Raw genomic sequence first — 19,673 nt, 5'->3', positions numbered from 1 at the left:
TACCATTTGATGCTGGAATAAGATGACCCTAAAACATAAGTGGCAGAAGAAGCCAGCCTGGGATGTATGTTTTATGGAAGATAATTCAACTTCATAGCTATTTAATTTATGTGTGTGCCTTTAATAAGCTAATACATTTTTGGTTTTATATCAGTTTAAACAATCCTAGCCACTCATACTGGATAGGTTCACTCTCTCTTACCTGTTGGAAAAAAAGAGATGAACTGTCCCTGGTTTCATGATTGTTCCATATTTTGTCCCTCCTATTTTAATTAATGGTCTTATAGCTAAAACTTACCAGCTTGTTATCGTCTGTTTATTATTGGACTTATTGATATTTAATTACCTTAATGCAGTTAACATAAAAAATTGGAGATTTGTGATCGAAGTATGTAGAAAATTTTCTCTTGCTAAATTTAATATAATTTGGTTAGATATACATAGAGCCCTGTCATTTTTTGTTGGGTGCTGAATAGCATTATGTATTCAGCATCGTCACCACTCATCTTACCTGCTGGGCAGGTGTGAGCGGCCGAGCAGAGCAGAGCAGTGCTGAGTCCAGGGCATGTCTGGAAGGGTGTCATGGGATCAGTGTTGATGGGGTATCTGTCTTGGTGTATTTGACTTCTCTGGGGGGTCAGCCAAGCTTTTCTCCCTCCCTCCCTCCCTCCCTCCCTCCCTCCCTCCATCCCTCCCTTCCTTCCTTCCTGTCTCTCCTCTTCGTCTTACCTTTCCTGCAGAGCCTGGGGCTTGGCTTGAACACTTGCTGTGGAGGAATCAGCACCACTTTGGTGTCACTGAAAGGAGATCAGGCAGCCCCCAAGTTGCCTGTATTTGGAGCTCACTACATCTTCCAGCTGCGTCTGACATTTTTTTCATCTCCTTTGCTTATTTAACCTCTTTTACTGACATCATCTTCCCAGCCATTTAGGAGTATAAAAATGGAGTTACCTGTGTTTATGAATTCTAGGAATGGGAAGTTGGAAGTAAGTGCAGAGGAGGAAGAAGGGCACATCTGCCTATATGGGTATTTTCTGCCGGTGATGCCAGCGATTCGGAGCGTGGCAAAGGGTAGGAGAGCATAGAGGAGGGACACAGATAGGGGAGCCAGGCCTTCAGGGTCCTATTCAGCTCTAAGTGTCCTGGTTTTCAAGAACGTCATACATGTGCATAATGTAGTGACATGACAAAAATTCTGTCCAAAGCACAGCGTTGATGATACGGGTGCTGTTGCCATAAGGAATGAAATACTGCTAATGGGAAATGCTTAGGTAGCACTTATGTGAGTTGGGCAGTTCTAACTCGCTTCACCCCATACCAGCACTTTGTGGAAACCTCTGCTATCATCCCTGTTTTACAGATGGGGGCGCCGAGGCGCAGAGGAGCTAAGTGGTCGTCCACGGCTCACAGCTAAAGCTAGAAAGTGGCTGAGGCCGCGCTGGAGCTCAGGCACTCTGGCCCTCGTGCTGGGTTGCAGTGCCCTTGCTTCCTGGTCACTCAGGGAAGGACTCGGTGCAGGACTTCAGTAATGCTTTTCGCTTCTAGGTTATTTTCCCCCAGAACCAATGCTACATTGCAGTGCATTTCTACAAATACATGAACGTATTTACTTTTGTTGCCTTTGATATTGTTTTTAGATAAGATGTGAAGGAATCAGGCTGTTTCTCCTGTGGCTCCAAGCGCTTCAGACAAACTGTGCAGAAGAGCAGGTGCTGATCTTTGCTTGCCTGGTGCCCGGTTTCCCAGCCGTCGTGTCGTCCAGGGGGCCCTGTACGCTGGAGACACTCATCAATCCTGGCCCCAGCGCGGCTGACGGTGAGCGATGGTAGCACATCTTACAGGTGGAAACAACCCTCCAAGTTGCATTGAGGAATTCCTTGGTCTGTCCTTTTCCTGAATAGAAACCTTGGTTTCATAGACGGGTAGTCGTGTTTCATACTCACAGTAGATTCTTACAAACATTAGAACTGACAGAGCTGGAGCCTGTTTTATATGAAATGATGACAGGAGAGACTTACTGGAGTGGTGGAAACAGGAACGGAAGGGAGGGGACGGCTGTTGGCAGGAGCACAGACACATGGTACGTCCGGAGTGAGTGCTTTTGTTGCTGTTAATGAGATTTAAATCCGCCTCCCAAACTGCTGCCTGTTGCCCTCATCACGGTTGTTCTGTAAGTGGGCGTTCATCTGCTCCCCCAGGCTCTTTGTTGCCAGCTGTGTATTTTCGTGCAGCGTTCATGGAAGGACAGTGGTGGCCTCACCGGACTATTAATGCCAGCCGTTTGTGCCCAGTGAGTTTTCAAGGAACTTGCCCGTTAGGGCCACTGATTTATTATTGCCTATCACTTTATTGCCCAGTGACAGGTATTTGATCTTGAGCTGGCCAGAGCAGGATGTGAAAGGGAAAAGAATGGTCCAGTGAGGGAGGTGGCTTCATGGGCATCTGTCCCCTGTGTCAGATGGGCCTGGCCTGAAGTGTGAGCAGTTCCAGTGGTTGGTACATATATTTTATTTTATTTTTTTGAAATTTTTATTGGAGTGTAGTTGATTTACAATGTTGTGCTAGTTTCTGCTGTACAGCAAAGTGAGGTACATGTATTTTAATAGAGGCCATTTTTCAAAGCCCTGTTTGAAATTTAACTTTGGTGAAAGAGCTTTCCTTATTTTCCACTCTGCAGCAAAGATATATCCAGAAGAAATCACGCCACTCCTGCCAGCCATATCAGGGGAAAAGATCACTGAGGACCAAACATGCTTTTTTCTTCAAATACTGTTGAAATATATGGTTACTCAGGTATGAGCAAAATTGTGGATAATTCAGTGATGGTCGTATTCTCAGTAGGAAAGAGAAAACATTGCCTCTTTTCTTCCTGTTTGTTCATATTTTATATTTTTGCTTTTTCTTTGAGGTGATCTTATTTGGTATTTCACTAAACATGGAATGTGTGCCAGGACACTTCAGCAGAGACCAGGCCTACATACTAGTGTGTGTGTGTGTGTGTGTGTGTGTGTGTGTGTGTGTGTGTGTGTGTGTGCGTAAAGGACGCAATTCCGTCCTCCATCTGTCTCCTTTACTTTCACATGGTTTCATATTATTCACACAGAACACTTCACTTATGACACTTCTGCTCACCAAATGTGTGGGATTTGAATCACCTAGTAATTCTCTGTGACGCTAGCCGGGTGTCTTACAATTTAACTCACTTCCGACACTCTCTACCTGGAGGTGGCCTCAGGTCTCACAGGAAGGGACTCAGTCCTCTAATGTGCCCCCACCCCCTCAGATGCCAGTCGCAGGGAGTCGGTCCCCAGGTTGCCCACGACTTCCGTCCAATCTGCCTACAAATCGGAGGTTCACGTGACTCACTCCTCAGGTTCAATTCATTTTCTGAGTGGCTCACAGAACTCCGGGAAACATTGATTTACATTTACCAGTTTATGAAAGGATATGATAGAGGACACGGATGAACAACCAGATGAAGACACACACAGGGTGAGGTCTGGGGGCGTCCTGGGCGCAGGGGCTTCTGTCCCTGTGGATGGGGGTGCGTCCTCCTCCTGGAGCGTCCATGTGTTCAGCCTGGACACTCCCTGAAACCCAGGCTGTTGGGATTTTTCTGGCAGCTTCTTCACAGGGACATGATCAATTATTAACTCCATTTCCAGCTCCCCTCCCGCCTCTGGAACAATGGGGCAGAGGGCGGGGAGAGGTTGAAAATTCCAAGCTTCAGACCGCAGCTTGTCCTCCTGGTGACCAGCCCCATCCAGGAGCCCGTTCAGAGTTGCCTAGAGCTCTTGTCACTTAGAAGTGACCAGGGTGTTAGGGCCTCTGTGCCGGGAGCCAGGGGCAGAGACCAGTATAGGTATATCTTTTCTCTCAGAGTATCTGACGATTTTTGTCTGTTTGCTCCTTTCCTGCCCCTGTTCTCTGTGCTGGTGAGACGGGATGGGGAAGGAGCAAGCCCGAGGCTGACCGGGTGGGTCTGGAACGATTGGGCAGAGCGGGCAGGGGTCCTGAAGGAAACCCGTGGAATGATCTCATCCTGCCGTCAGCACGGCCTGCTTTATGGTGCGTGGTCCTTTCTCTGAAATTTACCAGCTGAATACAGAACTAAACTAGGGGATTTATGCCTCTTGGTCTGTATTTCTGAACAGTGATGAGGTTTGGAAAAAGCTACTGCTTCTTTTCTCTCAGCGAACACGTCCCTGGTCCCTGAGCTCATCCGGGGTGTTGTCCAGGCTCTGTCCTTCCCGTCACAACCTGGTTTGTTGACGTGTAATCTCTGCCATGTCCGCTTCCTCACCCAGTGGGCCTTTGACACCCGCTGTCGCCTGCCTCTGCCCCGTCACCGCGAAATCAGGGGCCCTGGATGCACAGGGTTCTAGTGTCAGGTCCAGAGAAGGACACTTGAGTGTTTGTCGTCCTCGACCTTCCGGGTGATTCCAGGGGACCCCCTTCTTTGTCAGGGTCTCTCCTCCTGTGATGCTTCTGCCGGCTTCCCCTCCCATCCTTTCCTCCTTTCCACCTTTCTCTAGGAGACTGTGTTTCTCGCTGCCCTTTCTGCCCACCGTGTCCCGCGGGGCGACCTCGTGTGCTCTCCTCTCCCCGATTCCTTTAGCAGCACCACAGGCACAGGACTCCCACATCCTGAGCGCCTGGCCTGGGTTCTGTCACCGTCAGGGAGCCCCACGTCCTAGCTGTGCGGCCCCTCCTGCACGCCTCTCAGCCCCATCCGTCAGGAGTGGTTGGGTCGGGCTTTGCATCCGTCCCAGGAGAGCAGCAGAGTAGCCAGAACCCGGATGTGCTGGGGGACTTGGGTTTCATTCTAGGCGTGTGACCTCAGATGAGTCCTGTAGCCGCTGGGACCCCATAAGAGGAAGGATTGGTAGAGGGTGGAGGTGACCCCCCTCCACTGTGTGCAGGATTGTGTGTGTGTGTCCGCCTGCCCCCTCCTTCCCTCGGCCTATTGGGTGGGTGGGTCCTCGGAGCAGAGCTTCGCCCTTGCCTCACCCAGGGGGGCTTCTGACAGGTGGGAGACGTGGGCCCCTGTGCCCCAGGTCGGCCACGGCCCCTCCTCCCTGGACCGCAGGTGCCCCAGGGGAGCCGAGTCAGGAAGGTGTCGGGAAGCTCTGCTCTAGAGCGCGCTGTGGTCTCACAAATGAGACGGCCACTGGCAGGCATTCTCTAAGGGCCAGTTCATGCCACGTTTGCCTCGGTCGTGGGAGGACCCCCCCTCCCCCACCCCCGTCACCATCTGGGCTCCTGGCCTGTGTGGGCCTCTCCCTGCGGGGCAGCTATTTGCAGTGCTCCCACCGGGGGATGCGGTGCTGGTTATTTGAGGGGGAAACAGTGTCTCGACACTGTGAAAGGGTTAAACTTAAATTGTAGCTGGGCTGGGAGGCCAGGTTTATCCCAGCCTGTGGATTGCTTTTTTTTCTTTTAATTGAAATACAGTTGCTTTACAATACTGTGTTAGTTTCAGGTGTACAGCAAAGTGACTCAGTTATACATATAGCCTATGGATTGCTTTTCATGCCCTTTCCAAGATTCCATAGCTTTGCGTTTTGAGAATGATTTTGCATGTAGGTAACATTGGATAAAATTCTTGCAAGGGATTGTTTCCTTAATTCTTGTTTATTGTAAATGGCCTTTTTTGAATTAAAAAAAAAACACCTGATTACTTCTGACAGAACATTTTAAGGGCACAAAGAACGTTAAATCATTACAGAGAACATGTAGAAAAAAATATGGGCATGATGTAGTAGGACAAGTTTAAAAAGATATGGTATCATTGTTTTTTTTTTCTTGAATATCTGGTAAAAATGCTGTTTTTTAACCTAGTTACTGTTTCGTTTTGAAGTATTCCTTCTCGTCATCTTTTGAGTTTTAAGATGTTATTACATAATTGTCACTGCTATTTCTCACATTTTTTATCTAGGATAGGGATTTTAATAACATAGCAGCATTTCAGTTGAGTATTCATTAACCTGAAATGTAACTATATATATGTTTTTCCCATGTGTGATCTGAAGGCCGCAAGCTTGGAGTGGAAGCACAAGGAGAATCAAGAGACTGGTTTTAAATTTCTTTTTACATTGTTTAGAAAGTATTACCTTCCTCATTTGTTTCCATCATTTACCAAGTTAACGAACATCTACAAGCCTGTGCTTGGTAAGTACTGAGTGGGCTGTGTGTCCCGCCTCTTCCAAAGTGGCCTTTGATTATTTTTAAATAAAATCATCATTCTTTCTCATGTTTAATGGTAACTTTGTTGTAAGAAGTTTACAGTTTCCTAATGAATGATTTTAACTGTTTGTACAAACTAAGATTTACCTCAGTTCACAGCAATAAAGGGAATCTGTGGCTCCTGTACTTAGAAGTAATTTGATGTGTATCATGGTATTTTTGGTGTAATTACATTTAATAAAGTTTTTAATGTAAAAAAAGCCTGAATTTCCTGAAGTATACTCTTACGGGTGGCGGGGTGTGGAGACCCCAGACCTTGCCCAGGGATGAGGCCAGCACAGGCCACAGAGCTGCCCTCAGTATGGCTTTTTCAGCACTGGATCCTTCATCCAGCAGGTGCTACTCACAGCTTCTAACGGAGGCACAGATGTTTGGGTGACTGGGGAACCGAGGGACGGTGAGCCCCCGAGAGATAGGAAACGTAAGGGGATTTCTAATTTAGCTTCCAGGGTTTTCCTTCTATAAGAGGTGAGGACGCATAGGACAGAAGCATCCCTTGCAGTGGTGGCGGAGGGAGTGGGGTGCTGGCCAGATCTTTCTCTCCCTATTATTTTAAAATGAGTGAAAATAGTTGAAATAAATGATCAAGAACAGTTTTGGAAGAGAAAAGGTCACAACAGCCATTAACGCATCTGGGGAGTGTGGACAGCTAATTCAGTTATCTTTGGATGTCTCTGTGCTCACCCACACACCTGGGCAAGGAGAAGCAGCTGAAGCTCGGCTCACTTGGAAAGTGGTAGAAGTGCTGACTTTTAGTGGTACCAGGGTATGTATTTTGTTAGCTATATATTTGTGGGTACTTTTTTCAAAAATTGTTTCTGATTTTGTAAGTCCTCCATTTCATTGTAGAAAACATGGTGTATTGTTACTATCCTTAGATTAAAAGGGATTTGCTGAGAACTTTTCTGCTGCAGGTATTTCAGTAAGAGAGTTGAACTTACAGCAAATGGTATCTCAGATTCAATACCATATCATTTTCATATTAATTATGGTATTTAAAGAATGAGAAGTGGACTTCTTATTAATACTTTGGAAATGGTGGTGTCTGATATCTCCAAGATGAAACATGACTGTCTGAATTCTTCTAGACATAAAGTAGATTATACTAATTCTATGTCTTTGGATGCATCTAAAGGGAAAAGGATATAAAACTAAAGATTAGTAGATTTGATCAGTGTAACGTTAGATGATAAAATACCTAATGCGATTAAAAAATGTCTATACATGCTTTTACGTCTATTCTAGTCATAAAATAAGGTTAAATTAGTTATATGTGAAAAGATTTTCGCTATTATAATCTCATGTAATTTCTCAAATTCGTTAAAAAGAGTTATGACCTTTGTTTTTCCACAGCTGTATACATAGTTGTATGTAGATAATAGCAACCACCACCCCGCGTTGGTCAGACTGCAAGGCAGACCCAGAGATGAGCCTACCAGAAGATGCCATTTTTAATCACTTGGGTTTTTAAATCTCAGCTGCTGTTTAAACAACCAGATATATGTCTATTTAATTAGAAACTGAAACATTTGTAGGGTTACATGATGTTAAGACTCACTAACCTGATCATGTGTTCTTTTGTCTTGCAGACATCCCCCACTTGAGACCAAAGCCCGTGTATGTTACTACAACTCGAGACAGTGAGAACACTTACAGCACAAAAACCCCATACATGGCAGCTCGCGTTGTTTTTATTAAGTGGATCGTGACTTTCTTTTTGGAAAAAAAGTATCTAACTGCAACACAAAACACTAAGAATGGAGTTGATGTATTGCCCAAAATCATTCAGGTATGCCATTCATCACTTTTTTATCTTTCAATTCTGGTGTCATAACCTATACTTACACCAGAGTAATTGACTATCAAGGTTATTGGCTCTCACAGGTTGTTGGTCATAGGGACTCGATTTACTGGCTCCTCTGTCTGTGCTGCTGAGGTTTCAGAGGAAGCCATGAGTTGGAAGCACTTGCCGTGCTCTGTGGGTGTTGCCGTGACAAGGCGACCCTGGGGCCGAGGGAGGTCTTCTGAGCAGGTGACTGAGCTGTGCGCTCCTGGCTGCCTCTCACCTCCCCTGCTTCACTCGGGCCCCAGTGACCTTGAGCATGACGCTGTGGGCCTCTCTTGCCTTGCTCCTCCCAGCCCCAGCAAGGTCCTCAGGAATTGTGAGGTGGTCCACGGAGAGGACCCCTGAGACTGCCAGGTGCCCTCTGGGATCTCAGGGAGGGAAGGGGTGGGTCAGCAGCTCAGGATTTTGGGTGGTGGTTTAGCCACTTTGGGGTCCCCAGAAGAGGGGGCTGTGTCTCCCTGAGGCCTGGGTGAAGCCCTCTTCTCACCTGCGGGCTGCGGGGCTTCCCTCTCTCAGTGGCATTGGTCAGACACGTGGGGCTTTCCCGGCAGGCTGGGTGGCTTCGGGCCTTTGTGCAGGCAGAGCAGGACCACTTGTGGAAGTCAGAGAGGCCGCTGTGTGGAGGAGTCATGGTTTCGTTTGCTTTGTTTCACCGGCGCCAAGAACAGGGTCAGGACGTGTGGTCCACTTAGTGCAGGTTGGCTGATGCTCTGCGGTTCCCAGATGTGTGATGTCGGCCTGGGCTGGAGGGTGCACTCCCCGAGGGGCACTCGGTACCCTGATGGCAGAGCGCCGAGCTGGTCCAGAGCACAGGCTCCGTGATAAGAACAACAAAAGACTCGCTAAAAGAAAGTTTTAAAAAACCTTCCATTTCTGAATTTAAAAATTTAGTAGGTAAACTCAAAATGGTAATGATCACTGCTGAGAACAAAATTGGTTTTCTGACGAAATATCCCACAACACTGATAAAAAAATCAGAGATGGAAATAGAAACTAATAGATAAAACCTTAGGTGCAGACCTACCTTGCAGATATTGTGAGGACAGAAGGAGAAAAGAATGAGAAGTAATAATTGAACGAACAGTAAGAAAAGTTTACCTAAGCTAAATAAAAAAAGTCATGCCTTAAACTGAAAGGGCCTTTGAGTCCCAGGAAGAATTAGCAAAACAGACACCAACCTAAACAGACATTTGACTTTCAGGGATTAAGGAAAAATGCTACAGACTTCCAAACAGGAACTGCAGTTATTTCAAAGGAATGACACTGAGATTAGCACCAAATATCTAATGAAATCTGCAGCCCTGGAAGCCAGAGGAAACTGTCTGTCTGTCCCTTTCTCAGAGTCTCACTTCATATCACATACATAATAAGCACTTGGTCACATTGGTTTAAGGCCTAAGTTGACTTAAGGTCTAAATATAAAAACAAAGTGATAAAGAACTTAGGAAAAAATCTAGGAGAATGTATAAATTTGGGAAGTGGGAGACCACCTTTGGTAGAGATGAAACCCACAAACCAAAGACTAATCGAGGTTTGACTTTATTTTAAAAAATAGAAAAAGATTTCTAATGTCAAAAGATAACATAAAGCCAGGCCCAAGCAATAGACTGTGAAAAGCATTGGTCACATCATGACTCTTCATAGTCTCTGCTGTATAAAGAGCACCTATGAATAGACATGAAGACAAATAAGTTAACTGAAAATGGACAAAGGAGGTGAAAGGCAATTCACAGAAGAGGAAATAAAAATGGCCCTGGGTCTCTCCAGCAGTCAGGAAAACACAGTTAGTCCTGAGCCACGATGAGAGGCCTTTATTCACCCATCAGGTAGACAAAAACTAAAAATCCTCAGGTAGACAAAAATTTGTGGGAAATACAAGAAACTCAGTCACACTCTGATAAATTTTTCATGGCGTCTTAATGTGGTTATGCAGGCAATTCAAAACGCTATCGTAGAAAGGATGTAACTTTTTCCTGCCTAGTTTCAAAATTTCGGAAAATCATCACCTGTATTTATTGAAAATAAGTTGCTCATTCTAGAAAAATACATTTGGAGGATGAGAAGTAGCAAGACTAGCAAATTAACCACTGCTTCCAGGTTCTAATTTTTTCCCTGTTGACTCTTCACACTTGTGACTCATTTCCTTTTATTATATAGCTAAAAGTGTCATAAGGTTCTGCCCTCCTGAGTCGATTAGGAGAGTTTTATCACCCTAACAGGAAAAAGGCACCAGAACTCAAACTGTCATATCCATAAAAGAAATGTTTCAATATCATAAAAGAGCAGCTCGAGGTGAGGCTGGCCGAGGCTGTGGCTGGTGCCCGCCCTCTGCCTTGTTCTCTCCTTCGCCCTTTCCCTCTGCTCCTGCCTGAAGGTTGCAGCAGCAGCTGGGGCCCTGCTTTCCTAGTTCATGTTTAAAGACAGTCCAGAAGTGCAGAGCCCTTCCCTTTTGTCTTTGGGGAACAATTTAGGTTACCTGTGCAAGAATAAGTTGCTGATTGGCTCAGATCTGGGGGTGTGAACAGCCCAGGGGGGCGGCGACCAGCTTCCAGGCAGCAGAAGGCTCCCCTGGCGCGGGGGGTCAGCTTCCTGTGAGGCAGGTGCGCTGCATGCGAGGGGTGGGCGCAGAGCACTGGGTTTCCGTGAGGGGGGAAGGGATGCTGGGCAGACACCATCCAGGCCCACGGCTACTGTGCCCTGAAGGTGGCCATGCCCAGACATGGCCACTGCCGTGGTCCAGGCTGTTAATACACCTTGCAGTCAGTTGTTATGTTAGTTTCCTGCTGCTGCTGTAGCTAATCACCACAAATGTATTATCTTACAGCTCTGGAAGCCAGAAAGCCAAAATCGGTCTCAGTGGGCTAAAATCAAGGTGTGGGCAGCTCTGTGTTCCCTCTGGAGGCTCCGGCGCTGGGGGGGGTCCATGCTCTTGCCTTACCTGGCCTCCAGAGGCTGCTGCATTTCCCCAGCTCACCACCCCTCATCACATCATTTCTCCCTCTATTTCCATCTTCACATCACCTTCTCTGTGTCTGCTCCTCCTGCCTCCTTGTGGGTCCTTGTGGTTACATTGGGACCACCCAAGTAATTCAGGGTCCTCTCCCTATCTCAGCATCCTTAATTTAGTCACATCTGCTCAGTCCCTTCTGCCACGTAAGGCAGCGCAGTCAAAGGTTCCGGGATTCCGGGCGCGTGGACATCTTGGTCATTATTCAGCCGACCTGTCTCCTTGTGTTTCCGTTTCTGCCTTACAATTCTGTTTTCCCTCTCATCTCATGTGTGTCTACCGTCTGTTCTGCTCCTCATTTACATCATACAGGAGAAAAAGCAGTTTAAACAACTGAATATTAAATTTTGGAAATGGAGTTGTAGGAATAAAAGCACATGTAATTGTATTTATCTCCTGAAAGTTTTTGTTTGGAGTTTCAGGTTTAATATAATTTTATCCGTGTAAGGTGAACATCACTGTCTAAGTCAAGTGATCCAGAATCTCTTTTCAAAGAATGTACTGCTCTTATAAAAGCCCTTTCAAACAATATTTTAAATGCTGCTTCCAAATAGAGTTCACACTTTTGCCACTATTACTGTGTTAAAGGTCATGTATGGGGGTTTTTGTGTGTGTGTTTTTCCAAAGTGAATTTACTTCCTTTTGATCTAGAACTAATAACTTTGACAGTATTTTTCACCAGGGAGGAAAGGAATTAGCTCACTTAGCCCTCGGAGAATCTGGTTTGACAGATTTTCTTGTTTGGTGGCATCATTCATGGGAGAGCAAGAATACGGTTGCCTGGAAATCTGGTACCATGTTGGCAACAATGACCACAAATCCCCCTTTCAAACCTGAACATTCTTGGTGCTTCATCTCAGCCTAAAGTGTTTTCAGTGAACTATTATTTATTCCTTGGTAATTCATTTTTGTGTGATATAGAAGTACTTCAGCATATATTAGAGAAAGCGGAGTAGTGATTTTAAAATTTCAGTAGCACATTAATTAAGCATTAAAACCCAAAGAACTCCATGAGGGAATGAAAAAAAGTGTGCGATATTAAGACAGTTGATCACACTTATTTGTATGATAACTCTTTAGTTATAGTGTTAAAGTACCACTTTTACTAATTCTGAGCCAGCCCTTCAATAATGATTCATGGGCTATGGGTTTCCCGAAATTGTTGTATCTTATGGGGTGAACAGTTAGAAAAGATGAATCACACAACTTGACACCCCTGGGGAAGCTTGTGTATCACACAGACCCACTTGCCTGTTGACTGCCACTCTAGTGCTCTGTGTTCTTACTTCTATCAAGGCAAGCGTAGGCTGCCTCCAACCCTGTGGGCAAATGATGATGGGGAATTGAGTGGCATCAGGCATCACCAGCAGAACGGCAGCTGCATCCTCGTTTCACACCTGCTTTGTGGGTATCCTCATCTGGCCTGACCCTGAGGGTGAGCAAGTCTCAGTAAGAGCCATGGGTTGAGAGGAAACCAGGGTGGGGAGAGGAGGGATTAAGTGGTAGCCTGTAGCATGCAATTTCCTGAGCGCTGACAGCACATACCTAGTCCAAGCAGATATGTCTTGTTTCACTGGCTAAGCCTTCATCATATGGCAAAGAGGTAAAAAGCATCTTTATATTTACCACCGGAATCAACTAATACTAAATTATAGTTGAGAATTCCAGCTTGTTTGTAGTGGGCAGAAAATGGACCTCTCTCTGTAGTTAATTCGTATTCATGCTCTTATTGTTAATCTTCAGAAAAGAGGCAAGAAATGAATAAACTTGAATTACCAGTTTGTTTCCACTCTCATCACTTACTATAATTATAAACGTCTGTTAAAACATGCAGATGTTTTTGGAAAGCATCCTTTTGTTGTTGTGAACTAGAGGAGGCTGAGAAAAGCACTGTTTTATCAAGAGAAGTTTTTTCAGTTTATGGCATGATGGGAAATTCATCTATGTTATCATTATGTTCTATTTGGATCACAGAGCTCACTTTTTTTTTTAACTTTTGGATTTATTTATTTATTTATTTATTTATTTATTTATGGCTGTGTTGGGTCTTTGTTTCTGTGCGAGGGCTTTCTCTAGTTGCGGCAAGTGGGGGCCACTCTTCATCGCGGTGCACGGGCCTCTCACTGTCGTGGCCTCTCTTGTTGCGGAGCACAGGCTCCAGACGCACAGGCTCAGTAAATTGTGGCTCATGGGCCTAGTTGCTCCGCGGCATGTGGGATCTTCCCAGACCAGGGCTCAAACCCATGTCTCCTGCATTGGCAGGCAGATTCTCAATCGCTGCGCCACCAGGGAAGCCCTAAACATAATTCTTTACGTACATGATTTTAGTTATCTAATTGCTGTGTTATCTAATTCGTTATCTAATGACCTCAAAATGGAGTGGCTTAAAACAACAACCCTTTAATCATATTACTTATTTCCCTTTTTGGGTCAGGAATTTGGGTGGGATTTGGTTGGACAATTTGTGTGCTTCATGTGGCATTAGCTGAGGTCAGTGGGTGGTGGTCAATGGCTGGTTGGTCCGGAGGGTCCAGGATGACTTCATTCCCGTGCCTGTTACTCTGATGGGTGCAGCTGGAAGGCTGGGCTCCACCGGGCCTCCCTTTCCACGTAGCCCCTCTAGCAAGGCAGTTGGACTTCTTCCCTGGCCGCTTAGGGCTCCGAGAGCAAAAGTTCACAGAGATGCCAAGCGGGAGTGGTCAGCCTCCTGGGCCTGGGTCCTGAGAAGGCACAGGTCCCCTCCACCCTTCCGTTCTGCTGGTTAACTCTGTCCCCCAGCCCATGGGGATCCAAAGCAGGGGACACAGATTTCCCCCTTCTGCAGAGGGAGTGCCAAAGAATTTGTGGCCATTTAAAATTTTCTATGTAAGTATGTGTATACTTTTTTTTTTTTTTTGGCTTGTTGGGAAAATGAAAGTTACTGATCAAAAAGTCACAGTTTATTAAGCCATAAAGGACGTTAGATTTAGTCTAACCTCCATGCTTTACAGATTAAAAATGTATGTATAGCAGTAAAAATGAGTAAAATTTTATTTTTCTCTGCAAGGTAGTTGATCCATCAAAAAGATGAAATAATTTCTATAGGGTAGCTCACTGCACAGTGTGGCAGTGCCTTTGATAAGCCACACAGGCTTAATATCCCAGGCATGAAGAGAAAAATTACTATCAATATAATGTTCTATTAATTTTCTCTAGAGATTATTATTTGGACATCTGCTTTGCTTTCAAACTATCCTTGGTAGTCGCTGAAGTTATTTTGTGCGACTCATTTCTTGTCACTTTTGTAAAAAATATTCACAGTAGGTAGAATTTTAGTGGTATTTAGGTTATATATTTTTGACACAAGAATAATACTGTAATTTGCAAAGATTGAAGCAAAATTACACGTATGTTGTGTTTGGAGGAAATCTTTAATTCTGGGGGAAATGAGAGCAAAAAACAAATTAAACTTTGTGAATGATTACATAGATTATTTTATTTCTTTGTGCTCCTAAAGCCTCTAAATATTTAAAGTTTTGTAAATATTTTAGTTAAGTTTGATCTGAGATTCTGAGTATAAAACTCAGATCAAGGTCCTTCTCATAAAATACCCTTTAAAGATATTGACACTCCTCCGATCAAGGTGTCACTTACTCATGTGAATCAGATGAAGCTTCCCAGCACTGTGGCTGCAAAAAATCCACCAAATTTTCAAATCTCTGTGACCGTAGATTAAGTGCTGAAGGGTGGAGACCAGAGGTAATGATAATATAAATTCATTTACACATAATTTATTCTGTGATTTTACAGATATAAACCAAACGTTTTAGGCTGATAACATTTCGCAGCCTCCCTCCCTGCAATACTTTTCCCATTAAAATAACTTAGTTGGGGAGGAGTTAGTTGGTGAATTAGAAAGTGGGTAAGTGCGGGTCCAGGATTCCCTTGTGCTCCGAGCAGGGCTGCATTTCCGCTGCTCTTCAAGTGCATGGTAACTGGAGTCCCTGAAAGCAAGGCAAGCCTTCAGTCTTGCCAGGTGTTCTGGAGTCTGGGAGGATCCCTCAGGAGCGGGTGCCTTTCTTGCAGACGGTCGGGGGTGGAGGTGCGGTGCAGGAGCGGGCGCCGGAGCTGGACAGCGGCGGGGCGGCCGAGCAGGACAGAAGCCACTCGGACAGCAGCACCCTGTCCGAGCGCCGGCTCAGCAGCTGCAGCGTCTGCGGCGTTGAGGAGGAGCACCGCGCTGTGTACGAGATGGTCCAGCGCATCCTCCTGTCCACGCGTGGCTACGTCAACTTCGTGAACGAGGTGTTCCGCCAGGTGAGTGTGTGTGTGTGTGTGTGTGTGTGTGTGTGTGTGTGTGGTCACGGAGCTGGAGAGGTTTCTGTTCTTGTCCTTTCACTCATAATACTCCAAGAAATATAATCGACAAGTTGGGCTCCATCACACAACTCCATAATGATTTCTCTAATCCCACATTTAATGTGTCAAGTGAAGGGCTGTGATTTGGGCTTTTTGGTAATTTTTAATTGTGTTTTTATGACTTTGGTTTTTGTAAAATTCCTACACGGGGTGGGAAGATTTTATATTTGAACAAAATCATCCTGCAAATACCTCGCATTTCCATAACAAACTTTAAACCCAGAGGGAGGCGAGGAGAAAGCCGCTCCTGAACCCCCGCGGCACTGAACCACCGTGGCACGTGAGCACAGCCCAGACGGCCCGAGGCTGGATTGTTCCAGGGCTGTAGGAGCTCACGAGCTGCAGGTTCCTGCACAGTTGGACTTTGCCCACAGAGGCATATGGCAGGCACCTCCAGTAGAGGTATTTATGGCCTGAGAGGAAAAAGGAGGCTAGGGAGGGGATTCAGAGGAAGGAAAGGAGCCGAGGTCAAGACGCTGAAATAATAGACCTTTGGTGGAAACTGGTGGGTGAGAAGGTGTCGGGATGAGCAGAAGCGCAGACGAGAAAACAGGTGCAGCAAGGGAGGATGCTGGAGAGGTCAGAGCAGCCCCGAGCAGCCTGTCCACCGCTGCAGCTGATTCACTGTCTGGACATGTGTGTGACTGGACACTTGTGTGACTGTCACAGTGGGGAGGGAGGTGCTGCTACTGGCATCTAGTGGGAGGGAGCCTGGATGATTCTAAGCATCTATGGTGCACAGGACAGCATCCCCCCAACCCCCCGGCCCGTGACACGTGTGCCCACAAGACAGTAGTGCTGCTGGGCAGAAACCCTCAGCTGCAGCTTCGGACATAGGAAGCAGGGCCTTGATGGGGTGAGACAGTGGCCTGGCACATGGGAGCAGCCGTTGGCCACCTGTGTCTTGGAACCGGTGCCCTGGGAAGTGGAGAGCTTGTGTGTGATGAGGGGATGGTCGTTCAGTCTGTGCCCCGAGCAGAGAGGGAGGCCCTCGAATGGCGGAAACCTGTTTGGGGGAGAGGAGGGGTCTGTTCACACAGGGGCGACGCACGTGCACCACCAAGAGCTTCCCGCGGAGGCGAGACCCGCGTGGGGAAGGAGGAAACCTTCACCTCTGAGACTTACAGGAAAGCAACCTCCACCAAGAGTGACAGTCCCAGCACAATCCACAGCACTCTAGAGGTTTTACTGTATTTTGTATTTTAATCAATAAAAAATTTCTACTTAAGAAAATGGTGAGAAAGTGGCCATGGACAACATGGAACAAGCAAGCACGGCTGTTTTCCTGTAACACCTTACTTACAAAAATTAAGTACCAGGCTGGATTTGCATTGTGGATCGTAGTTTGCTGATGCTGATCTATAGTAATGTTTTAAACGCTTGGATACGAATACTTAAAATCAGATATCATTAACAAAGCTTTTCAATTTTGCACAAGAGACAAGTGCTAAATTGATGTGGTTCTACCTATATTGCGTATTTATTTATTTATTATACACATAGTTCCATTTGCATCCATTATTGGCATTCCACCCCTGGCAATAATGTGTTCTAAGTTCTAAATTCAATCAAAATCCTAGATCCAGTGTAAATTCAGTTTTGAAGTAGAAACTGCATCATTGAGGTAACTGCAGACTACTTATGCCTGAAGTTAGGAGCCATCTTTGTACCATGAAATTCAAAAACGTTTACATTTTATAATTATTCTTAATCAAATCTAATTTGAAAGCTTATGTGAAATCTCAAATATGATTATTATGCATTGTTAAAATACTGAAATAGAGACATTTGGGAAAAGGGGCATGGGTTTGAACATTGCGTTTCATTGCCCTCTCTTGGTCAATGATGAAGTTTTCTCTATGGAAGACAAAATGTGACTTCTTTTATAATAATTTCTTTTTTAATTTTAAATCCTTCAGAGACTAAGCCTAAAGGCTGTTAAAGTTTAAAAATGTGCATTCATTCAAGAAGTGCACATTTTCAGTGTGGAGTTAAGATGTGTGCGTACGTAACAGAGAACAACGCAAGAGGCAGGTCAGATGTCCACACGCATGATGTGGGAACAAAGGCCCACGAGGACCACTGGGGGCTGGGCGGCTCAGGGCAGGGCTGACGGAGCAGTCACCTCAGACTGGATGGTTCAATGAGTTGAAGGCGGTGGCCGTAGACGGTTCCTGAGGGAGATGAGGTTTGGCAAGGTTCAAGGCAGTCTCCAGCAGGCAGGCTGGGCGGGTGGAGTGCGTCAGGAGGGCGGTTCTGATCCCTGGGTCACTCCATCAGAAACTTGTCTCCTAACTGCTGTTTTTCAGGCTACCTTGTGTGATCATTTGTTGGTCATGAAATCAATGTAGTGGGTCAAGAGCCAGTATTTTTTTTTAAATTAATGAAATAGAGTAAAATAGAACAGACCAAAAAAATTCACAGCGCAGTGCATATTGTAAGAATTAGTATTTCTTTGTGAAACTTCTGATTTATTTTTGTGTATACTACATACACAAATGCATATATCCTTATGGAAAATGTCTTACTTAGGTTATGATCTGAAATGAAAGTACTGCTCTAAAGGATGTTTGTTCACTAGGTTGTTTTGTTGGTAGTTTGGTTTTATTTTAAAGAGCAACTTTATTTTTATTTAAAAACAAGATGACTTCATTAGATAAAGATAGTATCTTTCTATAGATATAAGTATAGTGGAGAAAGCCAGAAACAAATCACTCAAACACTGCCATCCAAGTAACTGTTATCAGTGTTAGAAGAGCATCATTCTAGGTATTTCTCTGTGTGTATAGATGGCTGCTGGCCTGGCAGCACGAGAGACCAGCAGAGAGGACAGGGTGAGACAGGATATGAACAGACAGGAAGCAGCCTGGTGGACGGTTAGACAGGAGGGCTTACAGGTGAGCTGATAGACATAAACAAACTGGCAGGCAGGCATAGAACAGACAGGAAGGTGCAGACTAGCCAGCCAGCAGAGGTGGAGATAAGCAGGAAGGTGTAGCCAGACAGGTGGGTAGGTGCAGGTAGACGGGCAGACAGAGGTAGAATTTGGCCGGCAGGGATGGGTGGACCGGCAGGCAGGCAGCCGTGGACGGAAACAGGCGAATCAGACAGAGGCTGACCAAGGTGAAGGCCGGGGCCACGACAGGTGTGTGGAAGTGGTAGGGTTGGGGTGGGGTCCGCAGAATAGCTTTATGACAATGGAGCCTTTAACTCTGAATGAATCTTTAATGCAGTTTTAATGAGTAGTTCTGAATTTTATTTTTACCTGAATTTAACAGAAGAAAAGACAGCAAACCCGAAGGAATTGTTGAAACTCCAGTAAATATTCCTTTACCACAAGAAATATTAATTGCTAGAAGATGTGTCTATAATAAAAAGATTATAATAGCATTAAAGTGTTGGAATCACTTTTTACCTGCATGTTTTAATGTTAGGTGGCACTTGATTTCTTGTTATGAAACGTGAAGAGCTTAGCAGCCTTGTGTTTTTTTGAGCCTCCTCTCCCCATCTGCTGATTTCATTATATTATAAATTTATAATATAATGAATATATAAATATTCATTATATTATAAATTTACATTTGCAGTTGATTTTGGAATCCTGATGGGCAGAGGTATTTAATCTTGGTTCTGTATTTTGACAGATTCGTTCCTCCTGGTGTCCACAGCCCTAAAATACTTGCTTTGATTGACTTCTTGGTTGGTCTCATTTCATCACTGAGTGCTGTTTTCAAGAAGGTGTATTGGCAGCTCTATTCCCTGAGTCCTACTTATTTATTTATTGAACTGTAGTTGATTTACAAGATTGTGTTAGTTTCAGGTATACAGCAAAGTGACTCAGTTATTTATATATATATATATATATGAAACATATATTGTATAGAATATAGAATATAACATATAGAATATAACACATAGAATATGGACTATAGAATATATATGACATACATAATACAGAATATAGAATACAGAAGATATATATATTCTTTTTCAGATTCTTTTCCATTATAGGTTATTATCAATACAAGGTACTGAATGTAGTTCCCTGTGCTATACAGTAAATCCTTGTTGTTTATCTACCTTGAGTCCTTTTGTGATGGGTAATGTTTTCTTTTTGCCTTTGCACATGAACAGTAGTTTAACTGGATATAATAATTTCAGGTCACTTTCTTCCTC

General features: G+C 44.8%; 1 protein-coding gene across 2 annotated transcripts in view; it reads left to right on the top strand.

Moving 5' to 3' along the window:
• The window catches only part of RALGAPA2 (Ral GTPase activating protein catalytic subunit alpha 2), a 289,245-nt gene that overhangs the window by 58,013 nt on the left and 211,559 nt on the right, over positions 1-19,673 (top strand). For both annotated transcript variants that reach the window (XM_057528489.1, XM_057528490.1), the window contains exons 6-10: positions 1,638-1,815; positions 2,678-2,793; positions 6,033-6,171; positions 7,836-8,035; positions 15,165-15,395. In XM_057528489.1, coding sequence (XP_057384472.1) covers positions 1,638-1,815; positions 2,678-2,793; positions 6,033-6,171; positions 7,836-8,035; positions 15,165-15,395 — 864 coding nt within the window. The remainder of the gene's footprint in view (positions 1-1,637; positions 1,816-2,677; positions 2,794-6,032; positions 6,172-7,835; positions 8,036-15,164; positions 15,396-19,673) is intronic.

Source organism: Balaenoptera acutorostrata, chromosome 15 (genome assembly GCF_949987535.1).
Source record: "Balaenoptera acutorostrata chromosome 15, mBalAcu1.1, whole genome shotgun sequence".
Taxonomy (NCBI): domain Eukaryota; kingdom Metazoa; phylum Chordata; class Mammalia; order Artiodactyla; family Balaenopteridae; genus Balaenoptera; species Balaenoptera acutorostrata.
Note: the sequence above shows the minus strand (reverse complement) of the source record. Positions and strands in the feature narration are given on the sequence as shown.